This window comes from Engystomops pustulosus, chromosome 1, assembly GCF_040894005.1.
Source record: "Engystomops pustulosus chromosome 1, aEngPut4.maternal, whole genome shotgun sequence".
Taxonomy (NCBI): domain Eukaryota; kingdom Metazoa; phylum Chordata; class Amphibia; order Anura; family Leptodactylidae; genus Engystomops; species Engystomops pustulosus.
Window position 1 is genome coordinate 254,067,969 of NC_092411.1, and position 23,326 is coordinate 254,091,294.

General features: G+C 43.1%; 1 protein-coding gene across 3 annotated transcripts; it reads left to right on the forward strand.

Moving 5' to 3' along the window:
- Positions 1–386: 386 nt before the first annotated feature.
- Positions 387–21,955, forward strand: GUF1 (GTP binding elongation factor GUF1). 3 transcript variants are annotated; one of them, XM_072124883.1, is made up of 18 exons: positions 387–513; positions 2,426–2,733; positions 4,076–4,187; positions 4,914–5,062; positions 6,872–6,952; positions 8,344–8,421; positions 10,242–10,325; positions 10,719–10,783; positions 10,940–11,143; positions 11,956–12,095; positions 12,554–12,677; positions 13,471–13,603; positions 13,703–13,846; positions 15,784–15,917; positions 16,314–16,415; positions 17,793–17,912; positions 20,255–20,291; positions 21,482–21,954. In XM_072124883.1, exons 2-18 carry the CDS (start codon positions 2,473–2,475, stop codon positions 21,617–21,619), a joined length of 2,106 nt encoding a protein of 701 aa, XP_071980984.1. In that variant the 5' UTR covers positions 387–513; positions 2,426–2,472; the 3' UTR covers positions 21,620–21,954. The 3 variants fall into 3 exon arrangements, with proteins under 3 accessions (XP_071980984.1, XP_071980992.1, XP_071981000.1); XM_072124891.1 differs by lacking the exon at positions 387–513 and adding an exon at positions 1,266–1,368 and having other exon boundaries at positions 21,482–21,955; XM_072124899.1 differs by lacking the exons at positions 387–513; positions 2,426–2,733; positions 4,076–4,187; positions 4,914–5,062; positions 6,872–6,952 and having other exon boundaries at positions 10,246–10,325.
- The last annotated feature ends 1,371 nt before the right edge of the window (positions 21,956–23,326 follow it).

The following is a 23,326-nucleotide window of genomic DNA, read 5'->3' on the forward strand; positions in this document are numbered from 1 at the left end:
ATTGCTGGTGATTCCATATGTCCCAGCAAGTAATTTTACACTAGTGTCCTTGTATGTAGTTTTCTTGAATCTGCCCTGTTCCTCCATTAGTGTCGTGCCGTGTCTGTAGGATGCCCAGCAGAATGTGTCTCATTTTAGATAGAGGTATAACATATGACATGATTTGTGTCCACAAAAGGAAAGGGACATGGAGCCTGCAAAAGAAAAACGCAACAACATACAACAAGAACAGTGTGAACTGACGCAGAGAAACATGGAGGTGCGTGCGGGTTTTATCAATAAAGTTTTATTAAAGCGGGTGTGCGGCAAATCATAGATTCCACTAAATTATTTTCCTGTTGCTTATAGAATAGTGAGATAAAAGGAATATAAAGACGGACTGCTGACATCGGTGCTGGCATTTCCCTTTTAATGGCTCTGGTGGCGTTGCCACTTTAAGAGCAGCCGGGAAGCAGTGCATGCCGGGAGGCTGCTGTCACATGGAGCGCATGGAGGGCAGGGGACAGCAGGAAGGTGAGTGACAGCTACATGGACCGGGGGACATCGGAGCCTCCACCACAGCTGCAGCACTGGGCCTGCACACATTAGTCTCCTACCAGCTCCATGCTGCACAGGAGGCTCCACAGTGCTCTCTCCTCTGCAAGTGGCTGCTGTATGACACCAGCAGCATGTATCTAGGTGCTATAGGACTATAGATAGTGGTGTCTGATGTGACGTTCCTCTGCAGACTCTAGGCTTCACTCATCTCAAAATATGACTCTTCTCTGCTCATTTGCATATGGCTTTTAAAGGGAACCTACCACCACGAAACTACCCATAAAGGTAGATCGGGTGGTAGGTGGATCAATATGACGTGAGGCTAGCCCTTTTAAGGTTTTAATGTTTTGAAAAGTGCAGGCACGGGACAGCAGGTTCGTCGGACGAGGGCGCGCAGCTCCTCGTAGCTGCACGCCGAAGATTTTCGGTAGGAGGAGAAAAGAGGCTACTGGGGCGTGGAGTAGCCACCTCGTGTAACCTCAGATGAAGCTACTCCATGCCCCAGTAGCCGCATAAGATAATTTGAATATAGGCACAATAAAACTTTTCAAAACATTGCGGGACGTGAGGATAGCCCTTAAAGGGCTATCCTCACGTCCTATTGATCCACCTACCACCCGATCTACCTTTATAGGTAGATTCGTGGTGGTTGGTTCCCTTTAAGGAGTTTTTGTTAATGGTAAATGGGTGAGATTTCACATGTGGCGTTAAATTTACAAATGCAACACAATCGCCACGGAAGAGGGGCTGAGCCCAATCACATGTGAATTTCCTGCATAAAATTGTTCTCCAGCACCCAGTGTTTTGCATTGTGTGCGTTTCACTGGAAAGGTAAATACGGACTGGCTTAGCTCCGCCCCCAATGCAAACGTTTCTTAATTGGGTAAAATCTGGTGACAAATCTGTTTTCCTTTTGGGTAATTGATATTCCTTGTGTTAAAGACAAGTTTTCCAATATAATTTCTGTATCATGTTAACACAATGTTAACATGGGTGTTTTCAACACATGCATTTTGTAGACACAATGTTAACAGCTATGTGGTGAGGCACATCTTGCCTCTTCTCAGCTGTTCTGATTTGTTTTTTAATGCACTCCGGCACCAGGGTGAGCTGGTGCCGGAGCTTATTTTTGTTAGTGTTTTAAACTGTGGTATCGCGGTTTAAAACACTTTTTAAACTTTATAGCCGGCACAGGGAGGTACGCGCTCGGCGCTTACCATGCGCGCGGCTCTCCTTCACTTCCTATGTAGCCGCGCGGTAAGCACCGAGCGCGTACCTGCCTGCGCCGGCTATAAAGTTTAAAAAGTGTTTTAAACCACGATACCGCGGTTTAAAACACTAACAAAAATAAGCTCCGGCACCAGCTCACCCTGAGCTGGTGCCCGGTCTTTCCATCAGAAACCTGCCACTACAAGTGGTAGGTTTCCTTTAAAGAACCACTGTAAAGTATAAAAACGTTTGCCGAACTCGGCACTAAACCAAAGTAAACAATTCTCTCATTTACTCTCATTAGCAATCTGCGGCCATTTGCCTGCTAGCAGGGGTTTTACCTTGTCTGCTCTCCATCAAACTAGTTGGCTCTAAGAGCTGTCTCTCATGTAAACTACGTCTCCCTGCAGAGAGCTGATAGCTAAACCGGGCCCCTAATCAGAGTGCATTAAAAAACAAATCAGAACAGCTGAGAAGAGGCATTTCCATCAGAAACCAGCCACTACAAGTGGTAGGTTTCCTTTAAGACTATGTACACATGATGTCTATACCGCCCTCGGTAGGTTCTGTGACCCTTTTTGTTAATAAAATTGAAGATTTTTTTCCATTTGTTTTTGTCTATGGATAACATGTATGATTGATAATGTGTAACATGCCTGTATCTCTCTTGTTCTTGCAGTCTTCCCTGTATCAGAATAATGGAGTGTAAATGTGATAGAAGGGGGAATGTCCTATATCGAGCTGCACTGGATGTATGAGGTCTTCTTCATCGGCTCATTGGACGGATTGTGGAGAATGCTGACTGTACCTCCTCGTCACACTGCAAGATGTCTTCACCTCTGGATGTGGAAGCATCCAGTCTGTACCCTCCATAGACACCTGTCGGGGCGGCGATGGACAGGGGTGATCCTCGGGGGAAGGGGCCGCTTATTACAGAATCTTCATCCTGCATATTTATCACAGGTCACCCCCTATAGTTCTAAAAAGGTGAAAACTTTAATATAGTTTGAGAAATTCTTTGCTGCAGAATAATTTGGGTTTGGGGATATCCAATGTTAAAGGGCTAGGACAGTGATGGTGGATCTTTAATAGTCCAGTTGCCCAAACTGCAACCCAAAACCTGCTTATTTATTGCAATGTGTCAATGCAGCAATTCAAGCAGTAACTTTTTCCATTCTTCTTAAGGTCTTGAGGAACCCCATATCGCTGACAAATAAAATGGAAATTCAGATTGCCATTGGAGCTTCTCTTGGGAGCCCCCTGAGTGAGGATTCAAGTGGGGCACAGAGCAGGAGGTCCAATGATAATCTGACCCTGTCCACAACTTCTCTTTTTGTTCCTGCAGTCTTAGGTAGACCAGGATCACTAGAATGGTGGTCCACCAAGATGGCCAGAGCCGCCGTCATGCGTGGCCGGGCTGTCCCGTTCAACTTTATGGAATTGACATGGGTTGCCGAGTATGGCGCTCAGCTTATGGTCTCGTGATCCATGTGGTCCCATCAAAAAGGCCTTTAATGCCTGTCTTGTGAACGCTGTTCTGGGACAACAGCCTGAGTGCCCACTGAGAGGACTCCGGGGGCCACCTCTGGGGCTGACAACTGTCATTACACAGAACATGGAGCTGGAAGTAGGTGGCGCTGTGTCCTGTGTAATGACTAGGAAACCAGCTGTAGACTATCCTGCGGCTGAGATCCCTGACTGCTTTATGCTGATGATCAGACCCCTGCCCAGGGACGTAACTTGAGGGAGTGCAGAGGGTGCACCTGGGCCCAAGAGGTTTAGGGGGCCCTTATGGTGTCACTTTCTCATATGAGAAGGCTATTACTATAAACCATACATTATAGTTGGGGGGGCCTGGCACAGACTTTGCACTGGGGCCCACACGTCATGTGACTACAAAACCAGAATAAACCACTGCCAGGACCTACAAAATAAACAGCATTTTTGAAAAATTGGTTAGAAAAAAATGGATAGAAGTCTTCACTTGTATTATCTAAACTGATGCACTGAGGGCATGTCCCTGAAGCCTGGTGCACGCTCCTTTGTCCAGCTGTACTATTATCTGCTCCTTCTTGACCTTGACTGACAGAAGCTGGCTATAAAACTAAGCAAGAGAGGCTGCTCGGGACCTTGCGGCCACACCCCAAATTTGCACCAAAACTTCTCAGCATTCAGGCAACAGAATAACATCCTTATGATGCTGGACACCACACCAACAAGGACATATGATTGGCCTATAAGTAATTGGGGGAGCTTCCAGCAGTCCCTTTAAGGTGGAGAAGATGATTGATCTGCTTTGACCATTAATATGTCACTTTATGTGTTGCAGGAAAGAATTGACATGTCTGAATACAATGTTGAGTATATTAGGAATTTTAGCATAATAGCACACGTGGACCATGGGAAAAGTACCCTCGCAGACAGACTCCTGGAGATCACAGGTATAACAATATATGTCATTGATTCCTCCTGTTCCCAGGCAGATTTATCAAAAGTGTCTCACACAAACATATAATGGGGATGTGTGCTCACGGTATTTTCTGTGACACTTGTCAAAAAACATCCCCAGTTACTTCAGAGGGCTCATACACAAAGAAGTGGGTTTCATGGCCCCACGCATGATCCGTAAATTATAGAACACAAATGTGTAGCTTGGGCAGTCACTTCTCTTGTTATTGATGCATAAGTAGATCACAAGCTCCAACGACACAGGCTTCAAACAAGTAACCTTGGGGCCATAAATAAAGATGTGACTGTGGTAATCTTCTTAGATTTGTTATCCATGGCCTCCTCCTTTCTGAAACTAACTTTATCCTATTATTCAAGACACCCTCCCCCCATAGACTGTAACAGTGTAACTGCCTGTGAATCTGCAGCAAGGAAGGGCTCTGGTAATCCTCCTCCACTCCCAGAACCCTTTAGACTTATTAGCAATATTTTAAAAGTTGATTTTTAGAAGGAAGAAGGCCATGTAGAACCGATTTAAGAAGGTTGCAACATTCATTGTGTCTGGATCTATGAGTAGGTGCCCGTGGTTTATCATCCTGGTAGATTTCCTTCAATATATCTAAAAACTAAGGTGTCTAGAACCATTGATACTTTCTTGGTGCCAATAAAATAATTTCATCTGTGAGTTGAAATACTGATTATCTTGCTCTTCCCCACAGGGTGTATTCCAAAAGCCGCCTCCAATAAGCAGGTTCTAGATAAGCTCCAAGTGGAAAGAGAGCGAGGGATCACCGTGAAGGCTCAGACCGCCTCGCTATTTTACACTTACCAGGGGAAGAAGTATCTACTGAACCTGATAGACACTCCGGTGAGATTGCCGTAAAGTTTCATCTTTTTGTGATTTAGGTTTATGGTGATGTTGTGACTGTGCAGATACAGGATGAGTTCTATTGAATCTGGTGCCTGCTGCAACTTGGTCTCAAATTACTCCTGGGAAATAGTCTAGTCTGGAAATATGCACTTATAGACTTAACACACATCTGGATGTTACACTGTAACAGATACATGATCACCTTAACATTAAAGGAAACCTACCACTTACAAGTGGTAGGTTTAGACACATATACATGGCACCAGCTCAGGGTGAGCTGGTGCCAGATCATATTTTTGTTAGGGGAACAAAGCCCCTATCGCCGTTTTATAAGTTATATTAACTTATACCTCGGCGCACTGCACTTGGGCACGGCGCACCATGCGCGTGCCCCGGATTCTAACGTGCTGGAGAGGCGGTGACGTCACCGATCTCCCCGGCACACGCGCGCCTGCGCAACTTAGCACGGGGAAACAGGCCGTGCTAAGTTGCGCAGGCGCGCGTGTGCCGGAGAGCTCGGTGACGTCACCGGCTCTCCTGCACTTCACAATCCAGCGCATGCACGGGCGCGCGCATGGTGCGCCGTGCCCAAGTGCGGTGCGCCGAGTTATAAGTTAATATAACTTATAAAACGGCGATAGGGGCTTTGTTCCCCTAACAAAAATATGCTCTGGCACCAGCTCACCCTGAGCTGGTGCCATGTATATGTGTCTAAACCTACCACTTTTAAGTGGTAGGTTTCCTTTAAAACCATTTTCTTTATAGCATATTAATTTCTATCTGAGGCGTAGATTGGCCCCCAGTGTTATATGTGGTTGTCTATATCATGAAGATTGTAGAAGTTAAATTAGTATTCCAGGAATAAGCATAATTCATATTCAAAAGGGTCATTAAAATATAAGCTAATGTTTAATTAGTTTTATTTTAAATTTTGCTCCCCTTAGCAGAAAAATTTTATGGAGAATGCGACTGGTCCTTTAATCAGTCCATTGATTTTCTCCCCATGGAGGAGACACAGGACAGAAGAGGCCACTGGTCACATGTCCACATCACATGTGCTGCTCCTGCCTTGGCAGGTCATGTGATAACCACTAGGTTTGGCTGTATTCAGTTGGTTGCAGTGCACTCAGTAAGGCCAAGGTTGTGGCGAGTTGGCAGTTACACATCATTACTATGGTAACAGAGCAGGATAGTCTGTTACATCATCACTGGAAGCAGAGCATAACAGGGAGGAGGAGTTTATGAGAACTGAGGGGTCATGGGAGTTGTAGTTTCCAGTGGCAGTCATCTTGGAGATAACTCCTCTTAATTATGAAGCCCATAAAAATTTGTGAATCATTAAAGAAAGCTATTTAAACTCCATTTTGTGATTAATTACATTGCTACAAAAACCCATGCGGTTATAAATAAACGAATACAACAAAACTCAGATGTTCATGTTCCCAGAATACCCCTTTAAAGCACTTCTTATCTTCCCCTGAAATTGGTAGTTTTCACCTCAGAGAGCTTCAGTCTAATTTTAAATTCAAAAGCAGATTCAGAAGGAAGGTGGGAGGAATATAAGAGCTAAAGTAAGCGGAGAAAGAAGTATTTTACTCTGATGGGGAAATATTACAAAGTTTCTTGTAGTCGCTTGATGAACGTTGGTAAATTATTCCTGATCATGTACGTTCCAGCATTCTGGTGCTTACATTGGATTAGTACTACATCCATTCTTTATTACAAGGCCCTCAAATAGAAAGATCCAGCGGTATTGGCCAAATGTTTCCTCTATTGAGGATTTTTGTGCATTCTGTTCTTTTCTAGGGTCACGTTGATTTTAGCTATGAGGTCTCAAGATCCCTTTCTGCCTGCCAAGGTGTATTATTGGTGGTTGATGCAAATGAGGTAAGTTTTACTCTTGTATATTATGCACTATGTACATTTATAGTATCAGTGTCCTCATACAGCCAAAGTTTTATATTTTATACCCAACACAAAGCTGTAAGTGGTATTGTTAATCCTAAACTATAATAATTAGTGGAGCAACAAATAATAAGGAAAATCAATAGCAATCTTTTATGCAATAATAGAATACACCTGAAGGAATACAAGGTAGGGGAAATCCCTACGATAGACACTTGTTCTGGTTAAAGGAAACCATGGACACATCTTCTTATATTTGTTATCCATGGCCTGCTCCAATAAACTTATAAAATTATTCCAATCAGCTTGAATGGCTCTAGGGGGTTTTTTCCCAGAGGGGGGGGGGAGTGTTGAGGGAGCATAGCTGGGTGTGAGGCTTGGATCGTTGCTCCCTGTGACGTCATCAGATTTGCACATTGTAATAGATGATGTGTAATATCCCCGTTTACTGCCATACTGTAGTATGGTAGTACAGGCGGTCCCCTACTTAAGGACACCCGACTTACAGACAACCCATAGTTACAGACGGACACCTCTGCCCACTGTGACCTCTGGTGAAGCTCTCTGGATGCTTTACTATATTCTCTGGCAGCAATGGTCAGCTGTAAGGTGTCTGTAATGAAGCTTTATTGATAATTCTTGGTCCAATTACACCAAAAATTTTGAAACTCCAATTGTTACTGGGGCAAAAGAAAATTTTTTTTCTAGAACTTCCATTATAAAATATACAGTTTCGACTTACATACAAATTCAACTTAAGAACAAACCTCCAGACCCTATCTTGTATGTAACCCGGAGACTGCCTGTGTATAAGGTAGGATCGATCAGACAACCTAGGGGTAAAGTACCCTAGGGGGTCTGAAAAATAGTAAAAAAAATTAATTAAAAACAAGTTTTTAAAAAAAATTATTTTACGCAGAAAACAAGTCCTCATACAGCTCTTTACATGGAAAATTTAAAATGTTAGGTATTACTTTAAAGGTGGGGAGTAAAAAATGGAAATGGGAAATGAAATGGCCTTGGCATTAAGGGGTTAATTTCCCCAAATCTCGATGTAGTAAGAAAAAAACAGTAATAAAGGTACAATAACTTTCCCTTTCAAGGATATGGTGCAGGGTAATTCGGCTCTCTTATGCTGAAAAGAATGCTGTTGTATAAAAGATGTTGTGTTTTTTTTTTTTTTTTTTATATCCTTCATGTAAATTCTAGTTTGGTAATCACATAAAATGTAAAGTTCCCTTCCATTGATTCCTGGATGACAGTAGTTCCTGTCCCCAGAGGGTGAATCATTTACTGTTTGAGCAGGTTTGATGTTGTAAAATATATTAAGATGTTTCAATATTTGTATATGTAATTCTTTTTTCCCCCTTTAGGGTATTCAAGCGCAGACTGTGGCAAACTTCTACCTCGCCTTTGAAGCTCAGCTTTCGATTATTCCTGTCATAAACAAGGTAAAACGCTAACACAGCCGAACAGGTGATGAAACTGGCTCAGTCCTACAGCGGGTAAACTGCGCCGAGTCTCCCGCTGCTCCAAGTAAGGAGAACTCGGAGAGCAAACTGTGCATTAAAGGAAACCTACCACCACGGATCTACCTATTAAGGTAGATCCGACGGCAGGTTCCTCTAATAGTAGTATAGCCCTTTTTAGGGCTAATTCTTTTGTAGCCCAGAACTTTTATAAATTTAGTTTTCCCCAATATGCAAATTTTCTAAAGAGGCTACTGGGGCGTGGAGTAGCTGGAGCTGAGGCTACACAGCACGGCTACTATACGCCCCAGTAGCCCTTTTGATCCTCCTACCCAGACATCTTCAGCGCACAGCTACAAGGAGTTGTGAAGCTGGGTTCTGCACAGTAGCTCTGGCTTCAGAGCCGAGACTGTGCAGCCGGAGGCCTGCGGTCTACGCATGCGCAGAACCCAGCTTTGGAGACGAGTGTGCGCAGCTCCTCGTGGTTGCATGCTGAAGGTGAATTGCTAGGCGGAACGCAAGAGGCTACTGGGGCGTGGAGTAGCTGCGCTGTGTAGCCACAGCTCCGGCTATGCCACAGCCCAGTAGTCTCTTTAGTAAATTTGCATTTTGGGGGAATTAAAATTTATGAAAGTTCTGGGCCACGAAAGAATTATACTACAATGCATTTAGAGGAACCGGCCACGGGATCTACCTTAGATGGGTAGATCTGTGGTGGGTAGGGTTCCTTAAAATTAAGGATTCACCAAGTTCTCACTTGTCTATGTTTCCCATTTCCAGACCTTGTAACAAGTTACACATAGTTGTAGCATGAATCCAGTGGTCAGCTTAAAGACCTTTGCTGTAAAAAGGAGACTTGAATTACTGTTGCCCTATAAAGGGAACCTGTCAGCATAAATTAACCTACTAAACCCCTACCAGTGTGTGGTCAAGCACATTGATTTAACAGATCATCAGCTGTCTTTCATGGGTCTTCGTGGGTCTTTGCACACCAAATCTACTCTGAAGTGAGATGTATGAATTGGTTCTATAAAGACTTGGAGGTGGACAGTTTAGCACTGAAGTCCAGCTCCTCTGAACACCCCCCTTGCTGTGAGGGACATCATTCGCCAGACTTCAGGAGAGTCGGTTGCAATTTCTCTGGACGTAGGATTGTCAATCACAGCAGAGGGGGCATTCTGAGTGGAGGAGAGCTTGACTTCAGCGCAGATACCACCATTTTACATCTCACTTCAAAAACTGATTCTCTGGATGATGTTAACACAATCCATGAAAGAAACATGATCTGGAAGGTGGTGTTCTGCTTTATAACACACTGGTCATGGCTTATAAAGTCCATTTGTACTTATGGGTTCCCTTTAATTTCTCCATGTTAATATCAGCTGCAGAATCATGGAGAGTTTTATATATAGGGAATCACTGAAACTAATGGCAACTCACTGTGTGAGGTGTGATTTATAGTTTCTGGACCCCTGAATTAGATGGAAATATATACATTGGATAGATGAAAATATATAGAAGGTGAAATGACAGGGTGTTTTGTTGTGTCCTGTGATTCCTGCAGCCTTTACACTGAGTCACACATATAGAAGTCTGCTAATGGAAGTGTAAGGAGCTTGGAGACCAAATTGAATTGAATGCACACAGAGTGTGACAGAAAGCCCAGACACAGGTGTGAACTGAGCCAAAGTTGAAAATCTCTTTTAAAATAATTGTTTAGCCCCTTATACATTTGTATTTGTTTCTTTAAATGTTAACTTTTAGTTAGAATGAAAGTTTCTGATTCTAACTTTTGCTTTTAGATAGATTTGAAGAATGCGGATCCTGAGAGAGTGGAGAAACAAATTGAAAAGATGTTTGACATCCCGGCTAGTGACTGCATTAGGGTGTGTATATGGGACTCTAGTCTTGTATGGGCCAATGCTTTGTCTACTTCTATATGCCGGTCTGTGGCCACACTTAAAGGAGACCTACCCGAGGGAATCCTGACTTGCAACTAAAAAAAAGTGAATGCAAGAATCTCTGAGACTATAGGGGGAGATTTATAATCAGTCTATTAGAGCAGAACTGTTCTAATTTCCCAAAGGAACCAATCAGAGCTCAGTTTTCATTTCCCCACAGCTGTTTAAAAAATTAAAGCTGAGCTCTGATTGGTTTACATGGGCAACTAGAACAGTTTTGCCTCAAACTTGATGATAAATCTCCCCCTATGTGAGAGTGATCACCGGCCTGACACTGCCCTTTCCTTTATATACAAATTCTCTGTTTCTTCTTATTAGATCTCGGCAAAGTTGGGAACAAATGTGGAACGAGTACTTGAGGAAGTTGTCACAAGACTCCCACCGTGAGTATGAGCTAGAAGGGATATTCTTTGTTATAATTATTTAGTAAAAAATAATGGACTTGCATGACTGATGAGTTTTTACTTCTTTGTTGAACTTTGCAGATGTTTTCTTTGGACATGTCCCCCTTAACACAATGTGTCATTTTTATGTTTTAGGCCTAAAATTGAAGAGGGCAGCCCATTTAAAGCCCTGCTGTTTGACTCGACGTTTGATCACTACAGAGGCGTGATCGCCAGTGTTGCCCTCTTTGGGGGTGAAGTGTGTAAAGGCAATAAAATAGTGTTGGCTCACTCTGGAAAGTGCTATGAAGTCAATGAGGTTGGAATCCTGACCCCTGAGGAAGTGCCCGCTGAAAAATTGTACGTTTTACTCATAGATAAAAGTTTGACTCCACTATTGTTCAAGGACCGAGGTATCTCCCTACCAGGTGGGTGTTTGCTGCATATTGCAGCAAACACCCACCATAACACTCACAAACGATGCTGGCACAGATCACGGGTGTTAACCATGTAAATGCGTCCGGCTAAGCCGCTACATTGGATTTGATTGCCTTCCCTTTTGAGGTCATGGTGTGGGGGGTCAATCGGTTACAGGCAGAAGTGTATACTAGACTCCCAGTACTGGCATTCAGCCTGATCACTGGGAAAGCTGACATGTATCCTCAGGGAGCCTTTTAATTTATTCAGATTTGCTTACCCGGTCCAGTCGCGATCCAGTGGCGCGTTCTCAGTGGAGGATTCGGGTCTTCCGGCGATTCACTAAGGTAGTGTGCCTGCTGACCACCAGGTGTCGCTGCTGCTGCTGCGACACTTTAAAAAAAAAAAAATACGGCGGTTTTTCCGAATCCGTTTGGTTTTCTTACAGCCACGCCCCCCCCCATTTCCGTAGCGTGCATGCCGGCGCCGATGCGCCACAATCTGATCGCGTGCGCCAAAATCCTAGGTCAATTCAGGGAAAATCAACGGAAATATTCGGGTAACGTGACAGAAAAATGCGATTCGGGCCCTTAGTAAATGACCCCCAATATGTGGAAATACTAACAAAAGTTTCCCAGACTGCCGTTAATAATTTAACCTTCCAACCACTGGGTGGCAGCACATGGACACATATTGCATAGAACAGAGTATTGCAAATTCCGTGTTCTGTATACATTACTTTTACTGTTTTTCAGATATGCCGGACAGGTGGGTTACCTGACCGCTGGGATGAAGGACGTACAGGAAGCACAAATAGGAGACACTGTGCATTTACTGAAGCAGCCCGTGGAGCCTCTGCCTGGCTTCAAGCCTGCAAAGCCCATGGTGTTTGCAGGTGAGATACATTTTCAGATTTTTTTTTTTCTTTTGGGACACCGACGATCACGAGAACAGAGGTCCTGTACTATTCCTTCCAATATTATGGGATGTTGGAAATTGCAGAAAACATTGAAATTGAATAGCCCATCCTGCGCTGTCAATCAGAGGCACTTCAGTATCGGAGGGCAAACTTGCTTCTTCTGTCACTGCATTTACAGAGATCATGAGGGAGAGATATAGGCAGTACACCATCAACCGTTACACGGTGACAAGGTTTTTGCCACATTGTCAGAAGTTTAGGTAGAGCTGAAGTACGGGGATTGATGGCGCCATGCCACCGTGATAAATAATGCATAAGGATGTCTCTTCTGATTTACTCTTTGAAGTTTGTTTTCCCCTGGCTTACTGATTCTCTGTTCTTTTCTTATGTAAACAAGAATCACAATCCCCGCTTTCTTAAACTTTTTGTTATAGGAATGTTCCCTGTTGACCAATCAGAGTACAGCAATTTGAAAGGTGCCCTGGAAAAACTGACCTTGAATGATTCCAGTGTGTCTGTAAGTCGGGACAGCAGCGCAGCGCTAGGTGCCGGCTGGAGGTGCGTCAGTCTCATATTTTTTCATCTATTTTGTTTTCAGTATCGACTCCTTTAACTCTGTATCATAATGAGCAGAGGCAAAAATAAACCTTAAAGGGATATTCCCACGAAGACAAAATTTAATAAAGATAACAAAATGGGTACGACCGTAAATCTTTTGACTATGGTTAGTTTCTTCTCATGAATAGCTTCTATTGTCTGCACACTGCAGTGCTCTCTGCCTCCTGCCCCTCCCTGTATTACAAGACCAGCACAGGCACTTTCTGCCGGCAAGCAGCGGTGTGCAGAGACTTTCTCTACTAGCTACAGACGGATAAGGTCTTTATAGCAGAGCTGACTGTGATTTATTGATTAGTCGAGGGAGCAGAGCTCAGTGTGTCATTGTGTTTTATATCCATCTCATGACTCTGATCTCACTTCTCTTTTTCTATGTGTCGGATTCTAGTAGAATGTTCATAAGCTAAATGAAAGTGTATATATACCTTGTACCCTGATAATTTAAGCCCATTATCACCTCACAGAATTAGAGGGATCTTTGTGTCTGCTTAGAGAGTCCTTGCTCACACGCTGGTATTCTACCCTGACCATCACTGAGTTAAAACAGCAATAAAATTGTAAAAATAAGGAGTTAAAAATGATCTTGGGTAAACATCGTTAGGGGGTTATAATTTTAGAACTTTCTTTCATGGGCAAACCCCTTTAAAGCTTTGTCATCTTCTGACTTTCCCTTTATTGAAGCATATTTTTCCAAGAATAAATACATAATAATTGACCATCTATGTAACTCGTGCAGGTTGGGTTTTCTGGGACTATTACACTTGGAGGTGTTTAACCAGAGACTGGAGCAGGAATACAATGCATCTGTCATAATGACCTCCCCTACCGTCCCCTACAAAGCTGTGCTGTCTTCCCCCAAGCTGATAAAGGTAATGTGTGTCCGTGTGGACCCTTTGATATCCTGGTCAGTAAGTCCTTATGCACTACTCCTTTCCAGGTTATTCTATATGTTCCCATTATTTACATAGGAGTATGGAGAGGAAGAGATAACCATTGTAAATCCATCAGAATTTCCTGACAAGTCTCTAGTGAAGGAGTATCTTGAACCTATGATATTGGGAACAATTATTTCACCAGATGAATATCTTTCGAAGATTATGTCGCTGTGCCAGGTCAGTAATTCTTATACATAGCACCACTTATCTTGTGTCTGTCATTTTACATGTGCCTTAACCCCTTCATGACCACAATCATACGGCTATGCACATCCTATTTGCACATGCCCAGTGCACACAGGATGTTTATAAGTGCCATGATGGTGAGCATCTCCTGAACCCTGGCACATAGAAACACAATTTTTGTTTCATACTAAACGGGAGAATCTCCCCTTTGTGTATGCTTCACAGAACTGGAGATCTCCACTCTTAAAGTTGTAGTAAAACATTTAGATTTTTTATATGCAGCTTTCTATTTCCGAGATGTCCTTTAAAGTTACAATCAGACATCTACCATCAGATCTACTGATTGTAGACTGTCCTCACCACACTGCACGTTACCTGCTATTTAGCTCCGGAACAGCCGAATACATGAAGAAAAGAACATAAAAATATGCTAATAAGTCTGAGGCGCTTGGGTTGATGTCACCTCGGCACCTCTTGGCTCCACTGTATTGTAATATATTCACGTCCCTCCTACTCATTAATTACTTTTCACCTGCTTATTGCAGATCACCTTTCAGGTTCCACCTGATAAGAGGGCAGAACGGAAGGGGTGAATGTGTGGGGGCAGGGGGATGAACACTGTGGAGCCAAAAGGCTCTCAGGCCAACGTTGCCAGTTTCATTAGCATATTTTTCTTAAGTTCATGTGTTCATAAGTTAGTTTTTCATGTATATGGCCCTTTTGGAGCTAAATAAAACAATGTGCAGTGTGGTGAGGACTGTCTGCTATCAGTAGATGTGATGGTAGATATCCAGCTCTGTGAAGCATCCATATACAATCCTTGTATCGTAGTAAAGGGGAGAATGTCCTGTTTTATGACACCAGTATTGTGTTTCTAGGTGCCAGAGTTTAGGAGATATTGGTGTTTGAAATGTGCCCCCTCCAGCCGGTCAGCTGAATGTAGGTGCTGCAAGAAACACTTAGTTTGCAAACGTACATGCACCTTCTGCATCTGTAGCTGAACTTGGGGGAAGGTGATGATATGACGCTGTACTTATTTATAACAACATATTTTTGTTTATTTAGTTTATTTTATTAGTTTATTTAGTTTTACTACTTATTAAATAAAACTTTAATGGGAAAAATGACAAAAAAACTTTTTTTTTTTCAGTTGTAGTCCATTATCGACTAATTTTTTAAAAAAAAAATATATATATGTAACTAATAGAACTTTCCTATCAAGTCTCAAATGTCCTGAAAAAAACTGTCAAAATAGTCTTGAAATGTAAAGCGTTCTGTCAAGATCTCGTCATTCAAATGTAAAGATCTCGTCATTTAAAGTAGTGCGTAACTGCAAATAATGACCTGGACATTCAGGCTCTAATTAAAGGGGTTGTTACCAATGTAAAAGTAGAATGAATAGAGAGGTTGTGCACATGTACGCACTACCATAGGCTGTTTTGGCATGCATTCGTTTTGATAAATCTATATTTTGTTCTCCATCAATGCAAAACCTATCGTTGGGATAGTTGATCGGTCTCACATCGGGCATTTTTAGAACACACCTTAAAGGAAACCTAACACCACGGATCTTCCTATTAAGGTAGATTTGGTGACAGGTTCCTCTAATCTGTAGCAAGATAGCCCCTTTTTAGGGATAATCCTATAGTCCACCAAATCTTTTATCATTTTTAATGGCCCAAATATGCAAATTTACCAAAGAGGTTTACTGGGGTGTGGAGTAGCCGGAGCTGAGGCTACACGGATCGGCTACTCCACGTCCCAGTAGCCTCTTGTGATCCACCTATCGATATACCTCCAGCGCTCAGCTACATGGAGCCGGGTTCTGCACAAATAATAGTGTAACTAAGTGTCATAGTTTCTAATATCAATGTGAACCCAAAGGAAAAACTCTAAATATCCATGAACAAAAATGCTTGTTCCCACAGACCCGACGAGCGGAGCAGAAGAGCTTCCTCTACATCGATGAGCACAGGATTATGATGAAGTATTTGTTCCCTTTGAATGAAGTTGTGGTGGACTTTTATGACAATTTGAAATCGTTATCTTCTGGCTATGCAAGGTACCGGCCCGTACAGAGCACTCACACACTTACTCTGCTATCGGAGAATGGCACAACTCTCCATTCACATCACTTGAGGGTATTGGGGACCCCTATTACATTGGTGGAACCCACATCTACATTTTTAGTCATTTACAAACTGTGGACATGTTTTACACTTCTAAAATGAGAGTAACCCTTTTTACTGCCTATTTTTATATCTCTTTGGGTTCTGTTCCAAAGTTTTCTGATATTTACCATTACATTATAGCTTATATTTTATACAATATTAAGCTCCATCATATTCCTTTAAGGAGGACATATACAGACAAAATAAGACCTTACAGAGCAAAAACATGGTCGTATGAGGCCCCTACTCCCAAGAGCTTACAATCCGGTTTACCATTTATATTACAGCTTTGACTATGAAGACGCAGGATACCAAGCAGCTGATCTGGTGAAGATGGATATTTTATTAAATGGTCGTGCGGTGGAGGAATTGGTGACTATTGCACATAGGTGAGTGTTGTGCTCCATGTTATTTTATCACCTACCTAAATAGGATCACTTAGTGAGAACCCATCAGGCAAATTAACCCCCAAAACTAAATATATTTTCATAAACTGCCATTAGAAAGCATTGCCTCTATCCCTTCATTGTTTAAGTTTAAAGGCATGTAGAGGGACAATCGGGTACTAAAGCTGTATGCAAATGACCTGAGAGAGGTCCAGGGAGTCATTATCATATTCAGCTGTCCAGCTTATTCATGAGTGGGAGGCACAGCCACACCCCCAGTGCATGACTGACAGCCTGTATAATGATGCTGGTGCTGGAGCCCCCTGCAGCCTGTGTGTGTATGAAATACAACTGCTCCAGGATGCAGCCATGTGTATAACAGAACATGTCAGATACTTGTGTAGCTGATGTCTGTGTCACATGTGTATAGCAGAACATGGCAGGTACTTGTGTAGCTGATGTCTGTGCCTCACACACGTGTATAGCAGAACATGGCAAGTACTTGTGTAGCTGTTGTCTGTGTCTCACACATGTGTATAGCAGAACATGGCAAGTACTTGTGTAGCTGATGTCTGTGTCTTACACATGTGTATAGCAGAACATGTCAGGTACTTGTGTAGCTGATGTCTGTGTCTCATATGTGTATAGGAGAACATGTCAGGTACTTGTGTAGCTGATGTCTGTGTGTCTCATGTGTATAGCAGAGCACAGTATTTCTGCAGATAAAGCGCAGACACTAGCAATGCTTTACTATACATTACACACAGACATGAGCAGGGGGAGGAGAGGGGAGGGGTAACAGGGGTGACATCACTTTTTCCACGAGCCCAGGCTCATTTACATAATTAAGATGATTTTAGAATGATAAATGTATGAAATAACTACATAAAAGATGGGTAGACTCCTTGTGAGCTGCTCCAACAGGTAGTGGTGACAGAAATAATTTCAGAGACTTGATGGTTTTGTTTAAGGCCTTTTACGTGAATATGAATCCACCATGGATGACAAAGTTTTGTACAATGGTCTGGTTTTTATTGATTTTTAAAAACTGTTGTATTCCACCTACACGGCAGAAATCCAAGAGGTGGTGACAGGTTGGGACCATTGTAAATATTCATTCTAGATCTGGTGTTCTGTGGTTCATTACAGACTTGCCAAGTCAAGTGAACTCTGGGAAAGCTGGGGGGATAGATTTTTCATATTTGTGATATATCTAGGAATCGGAAGAATTTCCTTCAACACCCTGGAGGACAAGAAGTATAGGGTAGTGGTGCCTATTACAGCTGGAGGTGTCCATCCTGTAGAGTGCAGGGGTGTATAAACCCCTATTATCAAGAATTACATGTTCCCTGTTATTAATGAGCGCATGATTTCATTCAGGGAGAAGGCGTACGGGGTGGGTAAAGCGATATGTGAACGCTTACGAGACGCCATACCGAGGCAGCTGTTTGAGATCGCTGTTCAGGCCTCCATCGGGAGCAGGGTAATTGCACGCGAAACGTAAGTATCAATTACAGCGACGCCATGAACGATGTGACAATGTCTGCAAAAGAGGGATAAAGGGGATTACAAGCAGGAGACCAGTGCGGTGTTATACTCCTACATAGAATGCAACTCTCTATTTTTGTGCCCAGTTAGAATTTCATACAGCATTGACTTGATTGTATGGTATTATAGAATTGTATATATGTATGTACATTGTGTAGCCATGGTTATCATTCTACAGGAATTATATACTTCTGCTATGCCTAAGTTACAAGTATTAGATTGTAAGCTCTGTAATATTTCATATTACTTATAGGAATATCCATAAAAGGACCATATTTCAATAGGATAGTGGATACACATCTGATCATTGGGGTCTGACCAGGAAAAGCAACAGAACTGCGCATACCTGGGCAAGTGACGGGGCCCAGAGCTGCTAGGGGGGCCCACATAAGGCTGTACATACGGAATCCCTGGGGTGAGGGGGGCTTTATATAAAATAACCATGAGGGTGATGTTTGGGATGATAAACTATACACTCACAGGCCACTTTATTAGGTACACCATGCTAGTAACGGGTTGGACCCCCTTTTGCCTTCAGAACTGCCTCAATTCTTCGTGGCATAGATTCAACAAGGTGCTGGAAGCATTCCTCAGAGATTTTGGTCCATATTGACATGATGGCATCACACAGTTGCCGCAGATTTGTCGGCTGCACATCCATGATGCGAATCTCCCGTTCCACCACATCCCAAAGATGCTCTATTGGATTGAGATCTGGTGACTGTGGAGGCCATTTGAGTCCAGTGACCTCATTGTCATGTTCAAGAAACCAGTCTGAGATGATTCCAGCTTTATGACATGGCGCATTATCCTGCTGAAAGTAGCCATCAGATGTTGGGTACATTGTGGTCATAAAGGGATGGACATGGTCAGCAACAATACTCAGGTAGGCTGTGGCGTTGCAACGATGCTCAATTGGTACCAAGGGGCCCAAAGAGTGCCAAGAAAATATTCCCCACACCATGACGCCACCACCACCACCAGCCTGAACCGTTGATACAAGGCAGGATGGATCCATGCTTTCATGTTGTTGATGCCAAATTCTGACCCTACCATCCGAATGTCGCAGCAGAAATCGACACTCATCAGACCAGGCAACGTTTTTCCAATCTTCTACTGTCCAATTTCGATGAGCTTGTGCAAATTGTAGCCTCAGTTTCCTGTTCTTAGCTGAAAGGAGGGGCACCCGGTGTGGTCTTCTGCTGCTGTAGCCCATCTGCCTCAAAGTTCGACGTACTGTTTGAACTGCAGGAGATTGTCTTGACCATGTCTACATGCCTATATGCCCTAAGTTGCCGCCATGTGATTGGCTGATTAGAAATTAAGTGTTAACGAGCAGTTGGACAGGTGTACCTAATAAAGTGGCCGGTGAGTGTATACGTCCCCCATAGACTGGCAATGGGCGCTCTGGAGGGACGTGTCCTATCTTTTCCGGGCATACCGCGCCTATGGAGAGGGGCACTCAACTCCTCCTCTCCCCGGCACCGTCTGCATGCGCCCTTACACGATTTTGCATTCTGTTTCTTTGATAAAACACACATGTCCAAGATATCACGTGACCTCACAGGATAGGACCTAACTTGCTGATCATTGGGGTCTCTGTGATGAGCCCCCACAGATTACAAGAACAGGGGGTCCGATGTACTCCAGTCGGGATCCCTAGTCGCTCCCTGAGATGAGCGGAGCAGCAGGACACGCATGGCTCTACCCCCGTTCTTGTGATCTGTGCAGGTCTTATCACTGAGACCCCCACCAATCAGCAAGTTAGGCCCTATCCTTGTTTGGTGGGAAACCCCTGTAATTTAAACCCTTTCCCTGTGCAGGATCTATCTAGAGGCTCCAGTCTCCTGATGTGCAGCCGGGCAATTTTGCTTTGGTGTATAATTGCACTATAACCTGCAACGGCCTCCTCATGCCCCTCCATGCCCACTTAAACTAAAGGTGGTGTATACAGAGATGTAGGCACCATTCTAGGCTTCACGGCAGGAACTGCAACTATTTCAAGGCTTGTACACCAGAAAACTGGAGTCTTCCTCATGGAACAACGGAGCCAAACTGAGAACATGATTTCATTATGGCGCTGAGGTTTCCTTGTAATGTATATGACTATGATGCTTGGTCTCCCATCCAGGGAACAGTGTTTGGTCCACAGAATCCAGTTACCCATGGCCCGGGGTCAACATGGTTGTGTTTTTAGCCTAAAAGTCAGTTTTCGAAGAGATAAGTGGAGGAATAAGTATTATTGATAAGATCCCTATAATCACATGCATTGATTTATGGATCTTCTCTTACAGGATTAAACCCTACAGGAAGAATGTCCTGGCCAAATGTGTATGTATTTTCTCTCTTATTCTCTCCAGTATGTTGTCGCTTTGATATTACATGGACGTCTTCCTTTAATCCTCTTTACGCCCATCTGAAGATTACTACTTCTTCCCTCCAATTTACAGCTCAGTCGGAAGATCTTGAAGATTATAAAATATTAAAACCTTGTGTGGCAGGATGGTGGAATACATTAATTTGTCAAACAGTTTCTCTACTTAAACAAACTTTTTAGATTTAACACCTTTTGTGTTTCTAGTGGATTTTAGACGATGAAAAAAAAAAAAAAATCTCATGTATTTTTCACACATTTACCTTTATGTCTGAGCGGAGCTGAAGGGAAAACCTCGAGTTCTGAAGTGTTAATGGAATATTTTAGAAGATGTAGTATATTGGTAGAATCGCTAGGACAATGAAAACGCGGCGGACAGTTGTGGTTTTTATTTTTGTTTGCGTATCACCAACATACTTAAAGGGGTATTCCTACGAAGATAAGTTTTTTTATATGTGTTTTAGGATAAGAAAATAACACATTCTCTAATTCAATGTTATTAACAAAAATACAGAATTTCACAGATATAAGTCCAATCTGTCTCTACCAGTCCTGCTGCACACAATTTCAGTTGTCCCTAAACACGACCCTGTAACTTCTGACTTATTGTCCGGCTGCCATCTTGGATTTCTGTGTGAGATTGTGCAGATGAGATTTCTGTCTCTATGCTCTGATCCTGTAGCCACACCCCCTGCATGGAGCTCAGAGACACTCGCTGATCACATCCTGCCAGGCTGCAAACTACTAGTAGATAACTGATCTGAGGGAAGGGGGAGGCAGCCACGTATCTGTGAGATGTAGCAGAGCTCACAGTGTAACAAGCTACAAGGAGATAAGTGACCTGGGGGAAGGGGGAGGCAGGCACATGTCTGTGAGATGTAGCAGAGCTCACAGTGTAACAGTGTACTGGTCTTTCAGCCTCTCTGTAATCGCCTCGTGTCTCATCTCTATGTTTCAGTGTTTCAATGTCAGTAGCCAAATGAAAGTGCATATAAACACTGTACCCTGATAATGTAACCACACTGTTACCTCACAGAACTAGATGGAACTAGATTGCTGTATGTGTGAACATGCTCTTAGCTAGAATAGAGTGTACATATATTGGATATGTCTATAACCATATCTTGTATGCTGGTTTGTTGGGCAGTATGGAGGGGACATCACAAGGAAGATGAAGCTGCTGAAGAAACAAGCTGAAGGCAAGAAGAAAATGAGGAAAATCGGTAACGTGGAAGTGCCTAAAGATGCGTTCATCAGCGTATTGAAAAGACAACTGGACAAGTGACACCTCAGATCTGTCCATCATAGAGAGTCAGCACCATGTGCCTCCTCTGTGTGGTTCTAGAAACACTCAGGTCCTGGTGATATTATTATCCAAGGTTTTCAGACCTGCAGCCATTAATAGACTGGGAAGCCCAAAGCTCCCCCTGCTGGTCACTTCACGAAGAAAAACATGCCCATGAGGAGTTTTGTTGAAGTTTCTTGTGTGCTGAGCAAATCCTTTTGTAACAAGTTGAAGATCTGTATCTCTACCTCTGGAGCAGGTCTCACTCCCGCAATGTATATATCTAACGACTACATTTGATAAAAAAATAAAATATTTATAGAAATCCATGGAAAAAAAACTTGTGAAGAAGAGAGTTTTGTATTTTGAGAAAACACAACAATATTTTTTTTATGTATTTAGGTTTTTGGTATCCAAATGTCCACAAATTTTCTTTGGTGTAAATATTTGCATGTGATACTTTTTCTTTTTAACAATAAGTTAGACCTCTAGCTATAAGGCTACATTCATACTAACGTGTACTGCTCCATGCGCCCATTGTGCACAACGGCCGTGTGAATGTAGCCTAAGACACACACCAGATTGAGTCATCCAAAAACTACAAAATTTATTTGACACCAATTGAAAATTCCCTGTTGGTCACACACAAGTGATGCACACACAGCTCTTCTTCATACCCAGTCCCAGAAGCAACAACTTCTTTAGTCCTATCCCCTTTGCCGGGACATCCTCCGGCAGATGCCGAAAGAGCTGATTACAGTGATGGTGCAGGGAGTCAATATCTTCCTGCACTATCACTGTTCCTCTGGTCCTGCTGTGTGCAGCACAGTCAGCAGGTGGTGACACTCCTGCTTCACTTCTATGTACAGCAGGAGGAGAGAGGAGCTGCTGGGGGGGGAGCTGGGAAAGGTGAGTAATCGTGTTTATTTTACTGTTGGGGAACAATAGTGGGGAGCTATGAGGTGGTACTGCTAGGGGGTACTATTTTTTAAGAGGGGAGCTGCTGGAGGGGAGGTCAAAATAAGGGGGGCTTCTGGAGCTTTACAATAACAGGAACTTATATGGGTGGGCACAATAAGATGGGGAGCTGATGGGTGGGCATGATATCAGAGTGGCTCATCTTTTTGAAGTATGATTAAAGGACCTTGCAGTGATACAGGAATCTTGTGATCAGTCACATGCTTCTGACATCACTGTAGGTCCTGCACTAATAGTCATGTCCATACAGTCATCAGAGAGAACGCAAAGGCTGTGCACTCGGGGATTGGGTGATGAAGCACTTCACCCAATCTCCTGGTAAGTGGTCAAGTGGGTCTGGCAGTGCTGAATCATCCCGACTAGAGATGTGTTCACAACGTTCAAGTATGGCTGGCTTACCTGGACATATCGTTGGATTGGCGGTCATACAGCCGATCCAGCAAATCGTTTGAGGAAACGTCATTATCAGTAAGTAACTACTGTTTTCCCCTTCTCTCTGACGACCCCACCAGAGAGAGAGAATTTTAGGGAGGTGATGAACCCCCACTCTCGAGTTCAAACATGGGGTCCACCTACTCTATGGAGTCCCAGAATTTCGCTCTTAAGCTCCGCCCACACACAAAATGGCATCTCTAAATTTACTCCCAAACACTACAAATTACTTATCAGAAGGCCGAAGGCTCCTCATCCACACAGACACTGCAATCACTACATATACTAGGTTAAAGA